The sequence below is a fragment of the Anopheles nili genome, chromosome 2, assembly GCF_943737925.1.
Source record: "Anopheles nili chromosome 2, idAnoNiliSN_F5_01, whole genome shotgun sequence".
Lineage (NCBI taxonomy): Eukaryota > Metazoa > Arthropoda > Insecta > Diptera > Culicidae > Anopheles > Anopheles nili.
The window spans coordinates 74,158,297-74,180,366 of NC_071291.1; the positions used below are offsets into that span (position 1 = coordinate 74,158,297).

The 22,070-nt window shown below is 49.0% G+C and overlaps 1 protein-coding gene across 1 annotated transcript; it reads left to right on the forward strand.

The window, feature by feature from the left end:
- The first annotated feature begins 9,214 nt into the window (after positions 1–9,214).
- On the forward strand, positions 9,215–16,445 carry LOC128722126 (juvenile hormone esterase-like). The gene is made up of 5 exons (XM_053815959.1): positions 9,215–9,454; positions 9,526–9,795; positions 10,382–11,418; positions 15,266–15,518; positions 16,027–16,445. The coding sequence occupies exons 1-4, from the start codon at positions 9,215–9,217 to the stop codon at positions 15,513–15,515; spliced, it is 1,797 nt and encodes a 598-aa protein (XP_053671934.1). The 3' UTR covers positions 15,516–15,518; positions 16,027–16,445.
- Positions 16,446–22,070: the final 5,625 nt, after the last annotated feature.

Consider the following 22,070-nt stretch of genomic DNA (forward strand, 5'->3'; position numbering starts at 1 on the left):
AAAATACCTCGAAGCGTTTTGTTTTGTTACGCGCAGCAGATAGTTCGCTGGTACCGGATTTAATGATGATATCTTGGAGTTTTCCACTGCATGCTAGTGTCCCGCTGTTTAAGGGTCCATCTTCTCATCTTCACGTCCAAAAGCCACTTTTCGCTTCACGCATTAGCTCGCGAATCGTGCCGCTAGACCGTAAAAAGCTATGACACGAAAACAGTACAGCGGCAGTCGATGTGTTTTTAAAACTTCGCTTCATTTTTACGACGGCATTGTTGGTGGTACTTTTCGAACGCGCGCGAAATCTCGCCACACACACACACACCACATGTCGGTGCAATTCCGTATCGCACATCTAATGGAGCGGTTGTTTTATGGGGCGGATGTCGGTAAATGGTGGCCAAAACTTTGGACAACCATGGAACCGGATCATCGATCGGATGTTGGGGATGTCGGGAAGGAGACGTTTTTTGTTCGCTTGCTCGTCTCACGACGTCCATGGCATGCTTGGACTCTAATCCCCGTACACCATCGTGATCCGTCGCGGTAGAGATTTTAGCGTTTCTTAAGGGATCTTTGGGTAGGTCGCGTGAAGGACGGCATCGGTACCGACGCTCGTAAAACTGACATAAAGCAAGCGGAACGACAAATTAATGCTGGCCGGTGGTGCAATAAACTAATGCCATGGCGATTCCTGCCGCCCGTGGGATGGCGCTTTAAAGACGGAAGTAATGCAACCCCTACCAGCGGGCGGCAATTCGGGGATACGGATTGACCGGCACTTCGGTGTTGGCGAGCGAATTAAAATCGTACCGATTTGTGAGAAGTGCTAGATTCAAATTAAAGGAAACTGGCGCGAGATTGCTGATGGCCAGTGCTGGATCCTCAATTTTCGTAATGGTATTGGACGGAGCTGTGGAAATGTGGATCAGTGCAACAGTGGCCGGTGATAAGTTTTCCGAGCATGACGTTGCATGCCAACCGGCAGTGCATTTCGTGTTCGTGGTTTGTGGTTCAATTTGCGCAAAGTGCTCTACCCTCTCTGTGGTGTGGTGGTAAATCTTCCGCGTGTTGGCTCACACATTTTGGGCGGAATGGAATGCATTTTGAGCGGCGTGATAAAAATAAAAGGGCCGAGAACAAGCGGCCGAGAGTTATGGTGCTGCGCGGTGGAATTCTTTTATCAGCGATGTAGGTCACCGTTGGGATGGGTAATGGCCACCGAGCTGCTCTAAGATGGTGCGCTAGTGCACTGTTATCAACCCCATCTTAGACCAGCGTTGTTTTGCGGCGGTGATGCATTGGTATCGATTTCCGGCAGGATACGATCCTTGGAAGCGCATGTAGTAAACCTGCACCGGATGGTGGCTATCAAAGCATCGCATAAACCGGACCAAGAAAGCCGCGAATCCGTTCGTTTGATGAAAAGGGAACATAATCCGACAGGGATTTGCCTTTTTGCCCTTTTATGGTGTTGAAGTTTCAATCTGCGTTGCGGAAAATCGACCGTAACCCGTTTGAAAAGAAACCCAAGCATCATTTGTCGCCAACTGACTCATCGGTGACTAATCTGACGGATCGGATATTAGTGACGAGTCACTGCCGGTAAGCATCCGGTGATTTCTTCTTTAGTGAGCGCATGGTGCAAGGCCCCCGAGGCCTCGAGGCCAGAAAGTGATGGTGCATCCAATGCCAACGTTCGTGGATGAATCGTGTCTCTTATGCAAGTAGAAAACGCACGCTCGATGCAGCCGCTCATACGAATGGATTATTGAGGATTCAACATTACACGATTTCGCTAAATAAATTGAACAGAACTACCATCTTACCATTAAGCTAAATTTTCTCTCTTTTAAACAGTCATGCTCCTTCTCCGGAACAAGCCGATGCATTACTGTGCAGCCTCGCACGTTGTCTAGTTGCTATTCATCATTCTCGTCCAGTTCGCGTAGAAGGGGTGTGTCGGTTTAGCGAATGGTATAATAGATTGTAAACCAGCCCTGTGGGGGCTCGCGATGCATTTTAAATGCCTCGACGTGGTTTACTATCGCTTCGATGCGAAGTAGTAGTGGGGAGAACGATGTTGTCATGATTCATCCTCGAGCCGCATAAAATCAGCTGATCGTTACGGGGTGGTTCCTATCCTCGCGAGGTCGAGGAGATTCCGTGAGTCAATGAGCGGAACCTGGTGGCGGGATTTTTGGTGTTTTTCGATTTTTCCATCTGACGTTGGGTTGTGACGTCTTAATGCAACTTGGTGGTGGGGAGCTTGTTAATGCAACGATTTGCATAGAGCTACTGCGCAGCACAGGTCGAGAACGTTTTATTCGTCCGCTAAACCAGTTCCCATGGCGTTCCGTTCGAGAGGTGTTCAAGTGGTGGTTCCATAAAGATGCATTTGGAGCTCACAAATGCTTCCAGCATGCCCTCGAGATCTCTGAATTATCACTTCCCGTTCGATAACCCGTTGATTGAAACAAAGGAAGACCAGCAACCGCGACAGATATCCGGCTAATCAAGTTCATCCGTCGAGTTATCAGTACCCGAACCGGTTCGGTATGTGGGTCACATCATCCGTGAAGGCTCGAACTTATTCCTTGGCTGCTAGCTAACGTGACTCACGCCTGTGGCCATCGAGGAGTCGATCGCGACGTCGACGTTTAACGTCTTGACTCATAATGCTCAACCCCGGGCGGATTGGGGAAACTGATGGCAAAGCACGCCGTCTCACTTCGCACTATCGTGCCGTTGCGTTTGGACTTTGGGAAGGGATTTCGCTGTGGACGGTTTATCGCGTTTGCGGGAAGGTAACGCTTGCAGCTAAGATGCGTGAAACATTTCAATAATTACTTACGAACCCGCTCAACGCTGGGTATTTCCTTCCATCAGTTCGGTCGGGCACGATTGTTGTCTCTTGCGCTCAGTTCACAGTATATACAGCTCCTTTGGAAGACGCGCAGATAAACAGTACGCGAGTGGCTCTGCGAGCTAATAGATCATAGGACTACTTTTTCGGGAGAATCTGAACGTTCAGTGCGAATGGAGTGATCGATGCAACAGCGAGTGGCTGTACAAGGAACAGTATACACGAGTCTCACCAGGATGGGAAAAGCGGAACAAACGGAACAAAGGAGAGGATGCTTTGCGCAGTGCATGGAACCGATTTTGTGTAGGTCAGTAACGGTGATCCTCGCGCCTCGTTGCGCTTGTGTGGTGAAATGCATTTCAGTGCAGTGGACAAACGATCTAACTAATAGTTGCAATTTTTGTGTGCACGCGTGTGTGGTTTTTTCTTCTTCTTCTGTTACCTTTTTTCAGCTGCTACAACTGCTTTGCACAACTGCTAGCGAAAGTGTTTATGGGCGTGATGATGTTCTTCCTGGTGTACGTCGGATTTATGCATTTCCTGCGCGGACAGGAGCTATCAGTGGCGTTCGCGAGTGCGTTCGATTTTTTCGCCAACCTTATTTGGCGCAGTCCGTGATAAAGCCGTCCACGGTGGTTTGGAATAGTCATCCTCAACGTGCAGCATGAGCATCATGCTGCACCCTTCTACCAAAGCTACCGATAGAAAGCCAAATATCTACCACTTCGTATCCTGCGAAGCAGCATTACCGAGAAAAGGCGAGGGTTTTTACTTTGGTGCATTTCGTGATTCGACCGATTTCCACTAAGTGAGAAATAATACGACTGCAAGCAGGTTGATAGCAGCCGGGACGCATGCGAATGTGTTAGACAATTTAATTTATTACAATTCTCAGCCCACAAGCCTCGTGGTTCCACGTGGTATAGCTGTAGAGAGCGGTTTTTAATTATATACCGCCACTATGAACGAATGTATTACTCATGCGATACTCAGAAATATACTCGATGGAAATGATTCCATATTTACAATCGACTCAAAATGGTAATATTTAATGGCAAGCGTTGTTCATGATAGGAAAGAATTATTTGTTTACCTCAAAATGGAAATATGTATTGGCAAGCGCTGTTCACGATAGGAAAGAATTATTTGTTTTCTTCAAGAGTTCGAAATTATACATCGAAAGTTGAACGATTGCTACGTGACGCTCATTAAACATGAATCATTTCATGGGCAAATCTTTGGTGTAATTCAAAAGCAATACCTCATCCTCCTTGCGCAAATGAAGGCTCGTAATCGCCCCGATAGGTTGGTGGGCTTTTTTTCTCTTTTTCATCGCGTCGGAATTCAACACTCACCTCAAGCAGAACTCATTAACAGAGGTGCCTTCGTCCTGGCTGGAAATGTAGCACCCGACAAAAAAAAGAAGGAGTGAATCGTCTCTAAATCGTCCCTCGCTGCAACCCACGAAAAGGGACACGTCAAGGACCGTCGGCTGAAACCAAATTGCACACATTCCGGCACGGAGCGGCGCAATGGCGGGACGTTCAATTTGTAATTTCCTCGACACCGTTTTCCAAGCAATTAAAGATCGGCCTGGCTGGCAAAGAAAAGCGGGAACACAGGAACAGGATACGGCACGTGTGCGTGATCGCGTTTCCGGCGTTTCGTAAGGACACTCGCCCTTTTCTTTCCGCCATTCCCCGTCGGGTCGGGTTTAACCAATTCCACCTTCGCGGGGTGACCGGTACCATGATTATCCTTGCGAAGAAGTTAAACTCCTGCCGCCGGTGGGACACCGGGGGCGATGACTGTACGATTAATTTAAAACACATTCCACAGCATTCGTCGGCGTCGGTGTTGGCGTGCCTTGATGGTTGGGGATATCTAATTTCACCTGCCCGGTTCCATTCCGTCTTCATCTTTTCACCCAGAGAAGCAGCAGGAGTGTGTGTGTGTGTACTTTTTGCTGGAACAAGTCTGCCATTAGCAAATTACAGGTCTTCTATTCCCAGCCGGCCATCCGCCGTCACACACGGGTCTCCCTCTGGAGGGTTTACGGTGCAGAATTTTCCATCATTCCGTTCCGGGCGTCAACTAAATACGTATTCGTGACCGTGCTCATTTGTGTCCTCGGCTTGCACTGGGCCCTTTAGTACGTTCTGTCTCACCATGTCCCTGGTGATGGTTGCTGGTGTTTAAGGGCTTTTTTTACCAGACCAAACATAAAAAAGGTGGAAAAAGGCAACGGAAGCAGTACGAAATAAAATGGCGAAGCGAGAAAATTACACGAAGGTAATCGTTAGAATGCTCTCCGGTCCCGTCCTCGGTGCGCATTCCGGCTTTCGTTACACGGGGAAAATACCGGTGTCCTTGGACGCCTGGTTTGGGTCCTGGTGGGGGCAAGCAAGAAAGTTACATGCACTTCCGCCTGCTGTAGAGCTGTGTTTTATCTGTGTTTGCCAGGCGCGATCATCCGTGAACGAGGTGGCTATCAAATTGCAATCATATCCTTGCATTAACGCGTGCCCTTTCTTCGTGGTGTAAATTTTTGTGTCGGTTTTTTTATGGCACAAAAAAGAATTTTCTGGGAACATTTTTCGTCAAACTATTCTTTTTTAATATGTGTATGTGTGAGCACAAACTGTGTGTAGCAAACTATGAATTTTCCTTCCCGTCCCCAGGAAGCTGGCTGGCGGAAAATGTGTTTTCCGGCTCGAGCTTTCTAATTTATCTTACGTCTACTTTGGCACTCCACGTCGAGGTGTGTGCGGCATGTGATGAATTTTCTCATTGACGAGTGCTCATTTCCTAGCTGCTCTTACTGTCCGCGTACGGCTCCTTGTGCGGCCAAACCCAGCCATCACATGCATGCCACATGTCGGTGGGGGAGTTGTGAGAAAGAAAAAACGTGCCCGTTCGCACGCGCGCGCTCGGTGCCATTTTCCGTACGTGGAGCTATTTCCGTTTCCCGTCCTGCTCGCGTCTTTCCCAGACGTGTTGGGTAATACCGTACCGTGTTAGTAAATTAAATTTTCCTAAAATTCTACGCGAGCACTTTCGCTCCGGCTGCTATCTGGCGTTCCGTTTCCTTTGCTTTTTTAGTAACACTTTTTCGCATCCTTTTCTGTTCGTTCCGCTACCACGCTACATAGTTGGGACTCGAGTGTGTGGGAGGTGGTGAAGAAGAGTAGCTGGGTAGTCACTGGATGGCACTGGGAGGGTGGAGATTGGAAAGAAAATTCGGAAACCATTCTCCACCCGTAATTGTAAAGCTGTGTATGCCGGGAGCGTGTCTTTTTTATCTTTATTTTATGTAGCACACATTTTTGCCGAAACGCTGCGAGGGCTGGCGGTTGATGGAAAGGAATCTTCACGTTGGTCGTTATTTACGCCATGTGGAAAGTGTAGGTAGAGATGAAGCACGCAGGACGAGAACTTTTTGAGAACATGTAATTTAAAATGCGAACTATCAACCGTCTGCATGCGACGAGACGATTGCGTGGAAAAAAAAACTCAAAAAGAAACGCGTTTTTAATGAGTTTAAACAAATCTAAACAAATGAATTGATAGCGAGAAAAAAAATCCTCCCCCATAAACGCCACTGTACTGTCCTAATCAAACACTGTACACTGGAACAGTCTGATCGGTCCGCGGGCATAACGGCGAGCTCGCGTCCAAAACCAAAAGGGCATAATAGAAGACAAATTTATGTTTTAATCATGTCCCAGATCCGGCGAGCCGTTCTGGTCCGCCCATTAGCCGTGATCGGCGACAGCCGGCAGATTGGCGTGCTCCTTCAATACGTCCTCTCTCTCTCTCTCTCTCTCCAACTGGTACTTCAAATGCCGTACCCGTTGTGCAAATATTTGAAAACGTGTCATGAAAGCGAACTCTCTGTTTCGATATCATCATTAGCAGCGGATAAAAGAAGAGCAGAGGGATACAAAAAAAAAACATACTCCGTGCCGCGAATGGCGCATTTCCACCGATTAGCGTTACGAATCACCTTGCCGAGTGGGGTTGGAAAACCCACCCAAGGCAGGGAAATCGACCAAGCGAAGAATGTCAAGAAAACTGTATTACTTTATTTCCCTTCGAATCCGCCAGAAAGTCGAGAAAGTGGGCGAGAAACGGTGCTTAGTAGGCTTTGGGTGTGTATGTGTTTTTGGGCAGGTCCTTTTGGCATGGCCTGCCCTTCCTGCCATTTCAGCTGACACCTGACGGCAGGAGTGGGACGTGCGTCGTGACGGCTCATAAATAAACATAGAAATCAGTCAACGCCATTTTCCTCCTCGATCGGTTTTTTTTTCGGCGGACGGTAGAAAATTAAACTTTTTTTTCCGTCGCTTCTTTCCAACCCCCCCTTACAGCTCCTGTTTGCTTTGTTCGCGTTCGGTTGTTGATTTTCCTCCTGCGCGCTTTGTACTTTTGCCCCATTGTGATTATTTCTATTTTTATTCCCTGCTCGCCCTCCGGCCAGGCGCAACATAAACGAATGTTGGCATGTTTGCTTTGATTATTAACTTTTTGCCACGGAATGGAAGCGGATTTGACCCCCGAATCGAACGGGGCTGCGTTGTGTTTGTGTGTCGAGTTTCGCATCAATGTCGCTTCAAATCAGCCATGGTGGGTAAATGAGAACGACCCGAACGTCGAAACAGAGTTAACCCCTTGGCGGCCTGAGAGTGATTCACGACGCAACGTGGACGTGATAGGGCGTGTAGGTTTACCGCGCAGTAGACTACTGTCGCATCCTCCCAGGGCGTTTGAGAGGGGCGCTTGATATTTTCGCTTTTTCGGACCATGGTCCATCATCTGCCCCAGAGCGTCCAGAGCAACAGAGTGACTAATGCGCCATGCGAGATGGGGTGGTAAAAATAATGCAACACCATCGCGCATTGGCGTAACCAAAATTAGCTTTCCCATCATGCTCGTGGTACGGGTAATGATTGGCGCGTGCGAGGGGAAGGAATAAAGCAACAACAAAAAATGAAAAGAAACAACAAGGGATATTCAGTCGAGTGATTCAGCCCACTCCCTCCCACCGTGTCGAAGGGTTGGGAGAAATCGTGGGGTGTGAATTGAAATTCCAAGAATGCACCGTTGCCGGTGCGAGATGACGAAGTGTTAGATCGATTGGATCGCAGCGCAGTTTTAAGGCATCATTTTTTAATTATCTCCATCATTGTCGGTTGGCGGATTCAACGGGAGCGTAACCTCGCCCAACACGCTCGTTAATACAGTAGACATATTGCATTCCAATTACTGCTCGACGTTTGATGTCAAATCACGCCACTAATGGCTTAATTTAGACTTTGTGCTTGATGATCGCAATTACGATCTCGGTTTGTTGAGGATTGTGGGTTTAACATCATTGTTCGTAGCTCGTGGAAAAGAATTTCCCGATCTAAAAGGGCCCGGATTTTACCATGCTTATCCCGGTTGGTCGTTAGGTTCAAGGTTGCCGATACTTGTAAGCTGATCAGCATCCTTCTGGCTCCTGTGGGTCCGATCAGACTGGTAAGAGATACAGGAATCTCATCCTCTCATACCCGTATTCGTTTTCGTCAACTCCAATCGTGACGTCAGTAAGGATCAACTCATGATATCAACGACAGGATGTATCGCTGCTCGGATGAATCTCAAGGGACACATAAAACACAACCCCAGGATCCGGTTGAATCCGTTGCTCGGATTCCTTGGCCTATAAAAGTGCCATCCCGAGGATGTTTTCGGCATTTTCCACCACCGAAACGGCTCGACCGTTGTACCATCGCTCTTAGCGCTACGCCAGACAACTTCAAGTGCAACAGAGTTCCAGCACCCGATTGAGGGGGGTTGCATAAAATGCAGTAAAATTAGCAAACGCCCGTAATTGAATGAAGAGAACCGGTCTGCTTGGCCAACTTGCTCGGTGCTCATCGATACGCCTTCGGTATTGGGTTCGCCTCGGGTGTGAAGGCGAGCTGCAAACGGATTGATTTAAATTTCTATTCTCCTACCGACCTCCCGATACCTACGACTGTGTATGTGTGCTGACCGGCGTGAGTGTAAAGTGCATCCAGGGCCATCTTGCGTTGGCTGGAATGGTCGAAGGAACGGCCAGTTGCATTCGCGGTTTCGGAACTGCAGTTTCTTCGAGTGTGAGCTCGCGTTCGGTGGTTGCCGTTCCGTACAGGTGTTGTGGCGAGTTCGAGTGTAGATTTTTGGCAGTTGTTACCGCGCGTCAAGCTCCCCGTTTTGAATGTGCACCTGCGAAAGTGGGGGAAAGTGCTGTCAAAAATTAGTTAGCCCCTTCGCGGTCAAGTGATGCCAAGCGAACGTAGGCCCAACACCAAAGGGAACCTGGTGGCGATGGTAGTGGCATTGTCGATCACGCTCACCCTACTAGTGACGCTTGTCGTGGCTCTATCGTCACACGGTGCATCGCTTGATCGCTATGCAGCCGATGGTGATGTGTCGGATGAATGCACCGTGGCCTTTGATCGAGGGCTTGCTATTGGCACGCGCCGTAAAACGTTCGGTGGGATGGCTTATTGCGCCTATGAGGGTATACCGTACGTGCAGCCACCGATCGGGAAGCTCCGGTTTGAGGTTTTGCTTACCAAACGGTTCCACGTGCCAAACGTACAGCTCACGCACGATGGTGGTTGATATCGTTGTAGGACCCTCAGCCGTACCACTTCGAGGGGGCTCGATTTTTCCGGAACGTCTCGAAGGCATGCCCACAAGCGTTCACCGATGACATATATAAGCTGGAAACGAGCGAGGACTGTCTGTATCTGAACGTGTACACTCGCAAGCAGGGTTTATGGAGTACGAAGCAGAACTCATCTAGGTCAATGATGCCGATACTGCTGTGGATCCACGGTGGCTCGTTCGTCGTGGGCTCTTCCGAGACAGACATCTTTGGGCCGGAATTTCTGGTGGAGAAGGTGAGTACGAAGTGAGAAGGACTAAACGACATGACCAGTTGCAACACAGTTTACAGAGAAAGACATCACGTGAGGCGCATAGGCGATCGTATGAAACGTTTCACGGTGAAATATTTCACAGCGAAACGTTTCATTTTAATCACAGATTTGGCTTTCTGTAATCGATCATTCAATGATGATGTATTGTGATGGTTGAACAATATTAATAGCACAACTCTATCAACATACGATAGCTGAAGATCCTTTACCTTATATGTTACTTTGCGTTACGTTATCAAGAGCAAGATTTGATTGATTTTCGTTAACAATCTTTCGAACACGTGGTGACAGACGTTAAGCCTTCGAGGGCTCCAATCAATCTCTTCTGACGACTGTTGTGAACAAAGTGGGGCTTTGTAGCTTGAGAAGCTTTGCGGCTACCGTGCTACCGGGGTTTAGGTCGCTTTCAAAGGGAATGCTTCTTAGGCACCTCAAAAAACCACAATCCCTGCAATCCTGACGTGATGGCGAGCCCACACGCGATCGATTCGAAAGCGGATTATGACTAATCCATGCCTATCGCGCCCACATCGCGTCTCTTCCGCAGGGCATCATCGTGGTGACGTTCAACTACCGGTTGGCCATGCTCGGGTTCCTCTCACTACCCGACCTCGGCATCAACGCAAACCTTGGCCTGCTGGATCAGCTCGAGGCTCTCCGGTGGACGGTTCGAAACGCGGCCAGCTTCGGAGGTGACGCGTCTCGAATCACTCTGTGCGGGTGGAGCGCCGGAGCAGCCTCGGTGACGTACCATCTCTACTCACCCGCCGCCAAGGGCCTATTCCACAACGCGATCATCATGAGTGGCACCATGACGCAATCGTGGGCCTTCGACTACGACCCGGACCGGTGCGGGCGCAAGTACCTGCAGGCGAATGACGTAACGAGCCACGAGCAGCTCCAGGACCTACCACTCGACCAGCTGATGGAGTTAAGCCACGGGTCCCGCGTCATCTACTTCTCGCTGTACCACTTTTGCTTCATGCCATCGGACGATAGCTACCGGTTGGAGCCGGACCTGCGGTTCGTCGGTAAGGATCCGTTCGAGTTGGTCCGCTCGACCGCTCCCGTGAGCGATGTCCCGCTGCTCGTGGGCTACACCGCGCTTGAGCAGAGCAACCTTTACTACGATGGGGACTTTTCCAACACTTCGGCCAACTTCCCGAACACTAACGCGACCGTGTACGAGCTGATAGGGAAGTACTTCGATAGGTGGGCTACTGCCGCGGGCAACAGGTCGATGTCACGGCGTCGCTTCTACCAGGAGCTCGTAGGCATTTCGGACATTATCTACGGTATACAGTACTTCATCCGGCACACCGCTACCCACCAGAAAGCGCCCCTGTACCGCTATCTGTTCGCGTATGATGGCGCGTTTGGATACGCGAAGAACGTGTACTACCGGAACCAGCTAACGCGCCCGAACCTGACCGGTCCAATGCACGGGGACGATCTAGGTTATCTGTTCACACCGTACTTGTACCGGGGGAAGGACCAGCAGGACATCGTCGATGCAGGTTATCAGACGGAACGCCGCGTCCAGCGCCGGATGCTGCGCCTGTGGTCAAACTTTATCAAGTACGGGTAAGTTCGGGGCGAAATCCATCAATCATTCCAGGTTCTGGTTTGCACGCACAATGGCACCGCGTGCTGGTGATTTTGGCGGCGTTGCGAGTCGCTGTTAATGATGTGGCCTTTTATCGGTGAATCGGAAGGACGAAAGTGCACCGTTCTAGGCTGCCGGAAAGCCTGCACGTTAGGTGGAATGTTTTACGTGGGGATGTTTATAAAATCCGCAGTCTAGTATATCTTTTAGTATTCATTTCAGAAGTAGTGTTCAAATTTACCTTCATTTGTGATTTTTGCTGGAACTTACCTCGTTTTCGAGCAGTTCCACAGTCGTTATACGTTTCCATGGTAACAGTTGCGCAGCACCGATGAGAAAATTGACAGTTCGATTTGCGATGCCGACGAGTACGCGAATCATCGCATCCTGAGACCATCGAGTGGCACGCACTGTGCGACCGGAGGGGTCTTTTATGGCCGTATGTATGACCACGCGTGTACCACCGTTAGGCGTGGATATCAGCACCGATTGCGCGAGCCCGGAAAAGCCCACAAACAAACCAACCAGGCCAACCAAAGCGAACCCAACGCAGTCCGCAAGTAAACGAACGTCTCGTCAAGGACTCCCGGGAAGGGTGCAAACGAACGCGTGTCTCTCGCACGCGCCCCGTGACAGATGCTTAATTGAATCACGCGCCCGAGCACAGCTAGCGCGTTCGCCAACGCGGGTCATAAGACCTGGCGAGTCGAGTACCGGCGGGGTTAATTTCACGCTGCGAGCCGTGGGGCCCGCGGTGAGTTATATTTGCTTTATTCATACCCGTCATTTATTTGCGCATTTCAAATGCAAATACGGTCGTGCTTCGGAATCGAATCCATCCGCCCAAAGGGGTGGGCCCTTTGCCACCCGTAACGCTGGGCGGGCTGGCTACCGTGGGCGAGGCGCGGTGTAATCAATCATCGAACGGTAAGCCCTTCGAATGGGAAGGCGCACGAGTGGTGCGATTTAATCAAATTGGAGAGGAATTACTTTTTGAGTCAGGTGCGCGTCCGGGTGGGACACATCATCAACCACGGCGTCTTAGGGCTTGGTAAGCCGTACGAAGCCTTCCGTGGTGATGCAACGAGATGAGAGGCTTCATCAATGTTTCGCGCGAAGAGGGGATTGGGAATATTTTAATTTTTGATATAGACAACCAGCCAATGGCGTTGAGTGTGATGATCATGATGATGGCTTTGTACGGCGTGGATTTATCATTTTGCGGCTTAAATTTATGTACTCTTCTGGATTGATGATGCCTGCTGTTTGATCTGAAATCATGCGGCTTAGAGTAGAAAGTTTCCATAAAATATATTCTACTCTCGTCAAAACAAATATTGCACTGCAAAACACACACACAGTAGAGTTTGTTATTTTTGCTTTCCCCTTCGATCCGGCGAGGAAAATCTCGATTGCAACGCAAATTTAATTCTTCCGTCCCTCAGAAAAACCCACCCTGCTTAGCTTCACTAGCCACCAATGGGTGCGGGAATCAATCAAAGGGGAAAACCGGCCCTGAACGCTGGCTCTTAAGCGACAAATTAAATCACGCCGCCGGCAAAACGCTTCCGAGTTCTCGTTGTGATTCCATTTCCGGAATGGTGTGCTTTGAAGAAGTGACGACAGACAAAAAAAACCTCTAACGAATTCTCATCCAAACTGGCAAGTGTGACAGGGAGCCACGATTTGGCTGATTTCACCCCCACCGTCGTCGAAGTGGCAAACCAATTCGGCTCGTTTGGCTGATGCGTCGATTTAAATGTGCCGTCCGGATGGCGTTTTTCGCGCCCTTCAGCGACCTTGCCGAACTGGTCTGAACTGTTTAGATAACTCATTTTGCCAGCACGTCGAAATAAGCGCACGAAATAAGCGACGGCAACGAAATCAAACAAAAACAGCGCTAATGCGATTTAAGCGGCCGACCGGGTGGCCATTCGCGGCCATGCTTGATGGATTCACCGCCAATGGCTACTTGGATGCTTTTCGCACAATGCCCTTTCGTTTGACAGATGAGTGGTTTCGGTTTTTTGGCGAGATAGGAGGCTTTGCTTTTTCTATGCTTCCCCATCGCAAGGTCAATCAGGAATGGGTGTCACGGGTGTGTAGGAAAATCGGACCATTTCCGTTTTCATTATAGCTAGCTGATATTGTCTCGATTAAGGTTCACCCTCACGGGAGGCCCATGTAGAAAATGCGAGTGGTTTTTCTTTTCCTGTTTAACGTTTTCCAAGGTTACTGTTCGGGGCTTTGGGAGGTTGGGGTTTGTTGGGAGAAATTCGAATTCGAATTGCTCTAACATAATAATATGTTAATGAAGATAACGCGCAAAGGAGGTGGGTGACCGAGAAAAGAAAGCCAGAAAAGGTGCTTCCGGTGGGAAAATCCCGGGGAAAGCGAAACGACGCCTCATCTGGATAGTTTCAATTTGTGAACGCACGAGAATGGAACCAACACAGATGGTAAAGGTAGAGTTGTTTGTTTTAGCTTAGTTTTTTAAAGGTAACCTTTGAGAACAGAATGCTTTCCCATTTTCCAAGCCTCAACCGTATGGTTTATTTAATTTAACGAACGCCGGGGATAAAAGCCGGCACTGCAGAGAGGGGCACATAATTTACCCTTGCATAAGCCACATGGCTCACGGAGCACGCGTTACGCTGAGTAGGCTGAGTAGTATTTCGTTTGCCCATTTGCAAAATGGCGCTTTTGGGGGGATTTGTCACTGTCTACTTCCACCCCCACGTTGCGAACGTCGACAATCAGACCAATTGGGTCAGACCGATCCTTACCGCGGGGTTGGCAATGCACAGAAGTGTCCGGTAAGGAAGGGTCAACCGTGGCACGCGAGGAAAACTAGTCATCATTTTCCTTTCGACCGAGGAGGTTGGGTGAAGGCGTTCACGTGACGACAAGCAGATCGGCGATTTTTCTTTTTCAAATGCAAGAGCACATAAAAAATGCGCCGAAGAAGGAATCACTGTAAATTGGCCAATTTATCCGTTCTGCTTTCATCCTTGCGCTTGGTCCTTTTGTCGTCACTTGCCGCCCAATCGAACCCCAGTGGGATACGTCGACGTTGAGCCGCCGCAGGCAAGAGAGCAGAGAAAGAGAAGGCAAAAAAAATTGTCGACAATTGATAAATTTCATGAATATTCAAATCGCTTTCGAAAGCCGTGCAACCCGGTCGTGTGTGATTTGGTTGCGATTGTGGGAGGGAAAACCCTTCCACGAAGGGGGAAGAATCGAAGCAAAAAAGAAGCCAGGGACGAAAAATAAGCGTTTGAGTCGAGTGAGGCATTTTTTTTGTGCCCGCACAGGCACACGCGCCCTGCCCAAGAGCCTTGGTTGGGAAAACTTCGAACGGAAAAAGGAAAACCGTCTCCCCATCCAAACCACCCTCTCCCTCCCCTTTCCTCACTTACACTCGATTACGAACCATTACACAAATTTGTCATTCTTTTCCGAGGGAAATCGCTTTCCATCGCCGGCGGGTGGTATATTTTATTTAGCTTCAATTTTTTTTTCTTTGCTCCACATTTCAGCCCTTTTCTTCAGGGGGGCCGATCTCTATCGTTTCCGCGCGGCGATGGAGTTGTGATGTTGTTTTTTTTTCGCGGATTTTCCCTCCCCTCCCTACCGGAAGTGGGAATGAAAAATATACTCTCTCCCTCTCGTTCTCTCGCTCTCTCCTGTCTGCTTAGTCGCAACCAGGCAGCACTCGGGTGCTTTCCAACAGTGCTATCTACCGTGTCGACGTAGCTTTCTTATCTTATCTGATGGCTTGTCTTGCTTTTTTCCATCCCCATCCTGCGGCTGGGATCGCGTCAGGAATCCAACCCCCGAACCTGAACCAGGCCGGGACCGCAACGACACCGATGGAGGGCGGCAACCCGTGCGATGGTATCCGTACAACGATCCGGATCCGAAGCGAGCCCGGCACTACCTTCGTATCGGTCGGCGAAACCAGCTGCTACCGGAAGCGGATGAGGCGAACCCGTTACATCAGATCTGGAAGCCCGTGTTCCAGTGTCTGTACGAGTTCGATTGCGATTTCTTGAGTGCCGAGGTCGACGATTGATCGGTAAGTCGTTGGGTTGGGCTGAGCTGGAGGAAAAAAAAATCATACGCCACAGCACGGATAAGGATACGCAACGGGCCCGAACCACTCTTATCCCTTTGATGCGCGTCGTTTCCCGGAGGGCTGAAGGAGCTCGTTCCGTGCGAACGATTCGCGCTTCCTTTTCGCCAACCGGAATCAGGATAATGCGTGCATTGTGTCACCTCCCGTGCCGACTAACCCTTTATTCTTTTGCGCTAGCATGGTGCAAAAAAAACCCAGCGAAAGAAGGATACGGCGTGAAAGGGACATAAAATGCATGACATCCGCCTATTCAAATCAACAGGGGAATGGCTGAAAGGGATTTTTCCTTCTTCCCTCGAGAAATGGCACCCCGCGTGCAAGGTTGACTTTCCGATTGTCGATGATATAGTCAACAAAAATTGGGCCCGAATATCGGTGAATGTGTTTTTATTTCCCCCGAATTTTCCTCTCTCTCTCTCCCTCGTTTTCTCTTGCTGTATGATAAAAGTGGCGCCTTCCGTGCTGGGTGTGATGTTGGTTTGTTAAGAGGATTTTGGCCATCCCGCCGGTGCCCCCGGAAATGGAGCTCGCCCGGTTCGCTCGGATCGTTAGCACCGTTTACGATGCGACGCGACGATCTGTAATCAATGTGCGAAAGTAATAAAGATCCTGCGGAGAACGATGGCATGGTTTTGCGAAAATGCGTGTCGCCTGGCGCTGATGGCGTGCGGTGGATTTGCTATTCGGTGGCTTCTTCCGCAACGTGCTGGTGACTTTCCGTCAAAGGAGCTTACGCGAGTGATGTGCCGAGCTTGAAAATGCGTGTTAACAAAGGAAAAAGGAAAGTAAAAAAAAATATTGTATGAATGGCGCCGACAAAAGGAATTATATTGTTATGTATTCTGTTTAAGCGACGCATCGAAGCAAGTCGTTGTATTTTATGAAATAGATGTTTTTTCCAAAGCCAGGATTCGTTTCAATCATTTCCCGATGAATTCAATATAGCAGGAAAGAAACAAACAAACCAACAAAAAAACAAAATACAACGCATCGAAATGGTGCTTATTGCGAAAATCACTCTACCGAACCGGTGGATCTCTAACGGTAAACAGCATGCTTCTTTGGTTTGATTAAAATTTCCATCCATCCGGGTGGGGCTTATTAGCGAGCTGATCGAACAACGGGAAACTATCCAGCGGAAAACGCCGCCTGAAAATTGCGAACCCAACGCGATTGTGTAGCGTATAATGAAAGCATCGCGTGCGATCGAATAGGTGCACGAAAGAAGGAGAAAAAAACATGATGAAAAAAATTGAAAACAGTGAGAACAAGGAGAGAAAAAACTCGAAGACACTGATAACCGGTTGAGATATTTCCCGGTTCGCAATAACACGGTCCAGCGCATTGAGGAGCATTGCTTCGGTCAATAGTTCACAGTCAACTGTCGGGGGACGAGCGGACGAATCCGAGGCATAAGGTGGGACATTTTTCATAAAGAATGATGCTCACAGGCACCTACCGAGACTCATCCTACTCGTTCCTATCCACACCCGCAGGTGAAAGTTCTCGGTGGCCTCGTTTTTTTCATCATCGAGGGAAGTATCGCAAATCCTAGGCGGGCCCCGTGAGCAGAGTAATCGGAAACTATCGAAATGGAACCGCTCGTCCCGGAGAACGGAGACGCTTCGGTGTAGCTGCCTTTCCCGGGTCCAGCCTGTCACCGGGGTGTTCATTTGCATTGGTGCTTTCCGGTGGGAAAAGGGTGGGAAAACTCATACAAGCACCCACCCACCATCCTTAGGATTGGTGTAATTTATGGATGAACTTTGATTCCAATTTATTCGTCCGACCTTTCGCTCCTTTCGGGGGAGCGTTATGCTTGGAAGGGTCCATGTGAAACCCGAGGTCCAAAAGGCGCTGCAGCGATGGAGGTTTGCGGGCTTATTATGGGCGATGATCAGCACCAGGACCGGGACCGTCATAAATATCGGTCGGGTTTCTCGGCGAGGCTCGAGTAGCACCTCGTTACGGATTGCATGTGCAGCTTCCACACACCCACACACGGGCGTACACGGTTCAAAAGAAAGAAAAAAAAATGCTCAGAGAGGGTTTTCCAACCCTTGCAAATGCAACCCGCATCGCACCTGAGAGCCTTAAGGTCCTGGCCGAGGCACGGATGCATAACGGAACCGGAGGGAAAAGTAACACAATCTTGCAAAGTGTCTCTCCCTGGAGGGGATTTACATTTTTGAAGTGTGCTTTCTGCAACCCAAGCCCTAGCGTTTGATTCACGTACCATGAAATTACTGGCGTGCGCTTTGTCCTGGCCCGAGCGGCCAAAGTCGGTTGCTTCACGTTTTTTTTTTTAGTTTGTTTGGGTTTGAGTGTTGCCTCTGTTTGCAGCGATCCCGAAGGTACGGTGCGATTTATGAGCCCACTCGCCAGTGGGGCAGCATTATCTCCGATCGAAGCAAATAGCGCATGATGATGAATGGAGTTGGTACGATTACGGGTTTTGCTTCGGTTTGATTTACGGCGTTTTGTGCAAACGTTTCCATGCGGTTGAAATATTTCACACGCAATATTTCACCGTGCTGGGGAGCTGTTCAGGAACTGCGGATCGCTTTAACAGTTTATTAACGCAAATGTTGCCTAAATAGCTTCATAAACTTGGGAATAAACAGTGTTTGCGCTGAAGAAAATGGTTTTTAATTCGTTTAATTTGTGACTGTTTTAGAAGAATACAAACATTCCAGGAACACTGTTTTCCCTCACCGCATAAAAGCCGTTATGCTTCCATTGCGTGATGCATCTCATCGAATCCGTATATTCCCTCAAAAGGCAATGCACAAAAGAAAAATTTTATCGGCAACATTTGCCGTACGCTTGATACCATCTTGCGCCGCAGCTGGCTCATCGAAGGAATCCGCACGTCCCGGCTCATCGAATAATAATCCCACCAACCGATTGCACACGGGTCGGATTGCATACATGCACCACCGATGAAGGACACGCAACGCCCACAAGCAACGCCTCCGCTGGATACCGATGAAGCATCCAACATCCAAGATGTGGCTTCCTTGCCGGCTCTGCTCTGCCTTCGTGCTTCCGTTCTGCACGTATGTGCTCATAAATTTTCCAGCAAACCGGGCAAAAATAACATCGTCTTGCCTCGGAGGCTTTCCTTCGGTACCTGTGCCAACCCCAGACTCGGGTGGTTTGTCCTTTCGCTTGCTTTCAGCTCCTTTTCCCCGAGGCAGCTCGTACGACGTACGACGAGCACCTTTTTCAAATCAGTCTTCGTCCCGTAACTATCTTATCGCGGGTGACACGAGTAAGAACTGATGCTACCGGCAGCATTTGACTCCCTTCCTGTCTGCCTTTCCCTCCTTCCCCTCCAGGCCAGCATATGCGCTCTCTTCGCCCCCCCCCAGGGGGGTTGGGAAATGATTTATGTGTGTTATTAGTTTTCATGACTTCATATTGAAGGTGTCCCGTGGAAGCCGTGTCCCATCCGTGCCGGTGCCGATGGCAAACCGTGTGCGGCATATTTTCCCCGTTTCAGCGCCATCCACCCCATCGGCAACCCCACCCGCTGTGTGGTAATGTGTGCAGTTTTCCCACGGGGATGTTCGACAGTTAGCGGAAGCTGCCACGTTTCCTCGTGCTGGTGCGAAAAGGTTGGCTTGAAACGCGCCACCCCAGCCCTCAATGCGGGTGGTTGGCAGCTGATGACGTTGGTGCGATTTTCGTGCGGAAAACTTCCACCTGACTGCCACGGGGCCTGCTTGTAAGGGAGGAGGTGGGGGGGGGGGGGGGGGAGGGAGCACTGGCTTGAGGCCATAAAATATTTAGTTTGTCAACTTTTCATTCGATTTTCGCGAAGTGTTCTTACGCAAGTGTTACCTGGCGGGTCCGCGTTTGGGGTTAGTTTGGGTGGAGCTTCTTTTTTGTTTGCTGTTGTTGGAGGATCTCCCCACCCACACCATCGTAATACGCCAGATAGGGGGGTTGTTTGCACTTCCAAGTTAACTCAGCCAGCCGGCTCACTCGCCCTGGAAAGTCCGCTTTTGTCGGGATCGGATTGTTGGTGAGCTTAGAATAACTGCAACTTTTACAGTATCCTTCGCGGAGTAACGCGTATCATTCCGAGCGGAATTGGTCACATTTTTTTTTGGCGGTGAGTCCCTTTCTTTTCTCCTCCTCGTTCACGACCCTTGATCCCTTTGGGCTTGGAAAGTTTGTACAATTCGGGCAATCAATCCCGGTGCGGATGGAAGGATACCTGCTTCTCTTGTACGGTCGGTTCAGCGTCCTGCTTGGCACCGTATAAATATTCATCTCCGAGAAGCTGGGGCCGGGAAATCGTTACGCTGGATCTAGCACTTATGCTTCGGTGAGTCAATCAATCAGAGCTTCAAGGTGCCCCATCCCGGGAGGGAGGAACGCGGTCGATCGAGCAAGGGAGAAAAGGCAAACATACCAAAGTCCTTTTTTGCTCCTGCCCGTGCCAATACCCGAGGTCACCTTTATGCAAATCTCTTAACCCCCGCACCGAACCATCGATGGATCGGTGAATCGATGAATTATTTGAGGTTCGCATTGTAGCCCGTGGTTTGCGAAGGATAACTCAATTACGGCCCGGTGTACTTATGCATTCCTTGGTCACTGGAACCGGGCGGGTGAGTAGGTGGGAGGGTGAAGCGACCCAAGCGAGGAAATGAAATACAACGCTGGCGGAAGTTTTCCCTGTCGAATTGAAACGAGCATCGGGGACTGAAGCGAATACCGTTTCCGTTCATTAGCCGTGTCAGCGTGGACGCCGGTGGTGGCTACCAAAAGGGAACAAAGTGATTTAGATTAATTGGAAAAAAGGGCTGGATTTTGGAGCAAAAAAAAATCACAAAAGAATCACGAATCGTAATGCGAGAGATTGCATGGTAAAATGGCCGATGGGGTGAAACGAGCTCCGGGTTGTGAAATTAATCTATTATTGCTACATCGAATTGTGCTTAACATGTTTAAAACCATTACTTGAAAAATATATATATCACTCACGAAGTAATGGCTATCGAAACGCATCCTCTTCAGGCGCACTCTCGAGCAAAAAGCTCCGATGCGAATTGAGAGCAAATGAAGCGATTTTATCTTGTTTTATTCCGAAGTGAAAAAGCCAATCACTATCAATCAATCAGGAAGGCGGCTCAATATTGCTGCTTCCTCCCACACGCATGTTTTTGTGGGGTTGTGTTCTGGGAAAAAAAATCCATTTGTTTGCGTAACTTTATACTTTGCGTGTGTACTTTTCGGGGCGTGTGACTGGGTGTGTGAGAGTGTGACAACAAAAAGTACATTAAAAATCGTAATTGGAACCCTGACTACGTCGCCAGAAGGGTTTTTGATATTAGCCTTGATAGCATGGATGTGATATTTCGGGAGCAATGGATTCATATTCTTTTATCTTCGTTCTTTCTCTCTCTCTCTCTCTCTCTCTCTTTCTGATCATGTTTGTGCACGCGGGAGAAATGCAATTTTTGTGTTATTGCATTTTCCGATGACTAATGAATAAAATAATTCAGCCTGCTTGATTGGCAGCGACATTGGTCGGACACGGTATGAATGATCGATGGCTGGATCAAAGTAGGCTGAACGCGTAGATTGACCAAACAGATTGGCATGTATGAATGTTTTATCACGAACATGTGTTGCGCGTTATTAAAACACCATAATAGAAAAGAGAATCCATTGCCTTCAAATGAGATATGAGTTTGATAACAAGGACCCAGAGTGTAGTATAAAAATTACAAAAAAGACGTATATCTCTCTCACTTATCACTTTCGATTCAACGCTTGGCAGCACAAGAGGTAGCCATGATGACATGAAATATTGATCAAAAATAACCGTGCACAGAAAAGGGAGCACTTCAAACACGTATTCATTCGAATAAATATCATCTCTCAAAAGAAACCGATCAACGGTTATCATGAGTTATTCCTACATTTAGTATGATTGACTATCCTTCGCCTGTGCCACACAAAACACCGAAAACCAATCGCGAAAAAACCTCATCCCTGTCGGAGCGCGTTCCGTTGCCACCCGTAGACGGTTAAATGGAAGAAGAAAAAACACACACATTTTCACAGGCGAAATCGAGCTCGCCCGACGACCCCGTGCGAAACGAAGCGTTCGCTTCCATCAAATATTTTCCCAGCAATCCACGATTTCCATTCCGTCGAGTCGACCGCCCGGTGCCGAAATCCGAAACGGTTACGATCCCTCCCGTTCGGCTGCTGTCTATTTACACCTAATTTTGCGGATTCCTCCGTGAACCGTGAACTTTTCGTGCGAAAATGGCTTGGATGGGTTGGTGGGTGGGTGGCATAGAGTAGTGCGCAGAAAACGGCCCGGCAAAAAAAGGACGAAAAAAGCGAAACCAAACAGGAAAAGAATTCAGCGCTCACCAAGGTGGCCAACGCTTAAGTGCCCGACCCGGGAGTGAATCGAGTCGAGGAGCGGTGCATTATCGAGACCAGTGGACGTGCTGTGTTCAG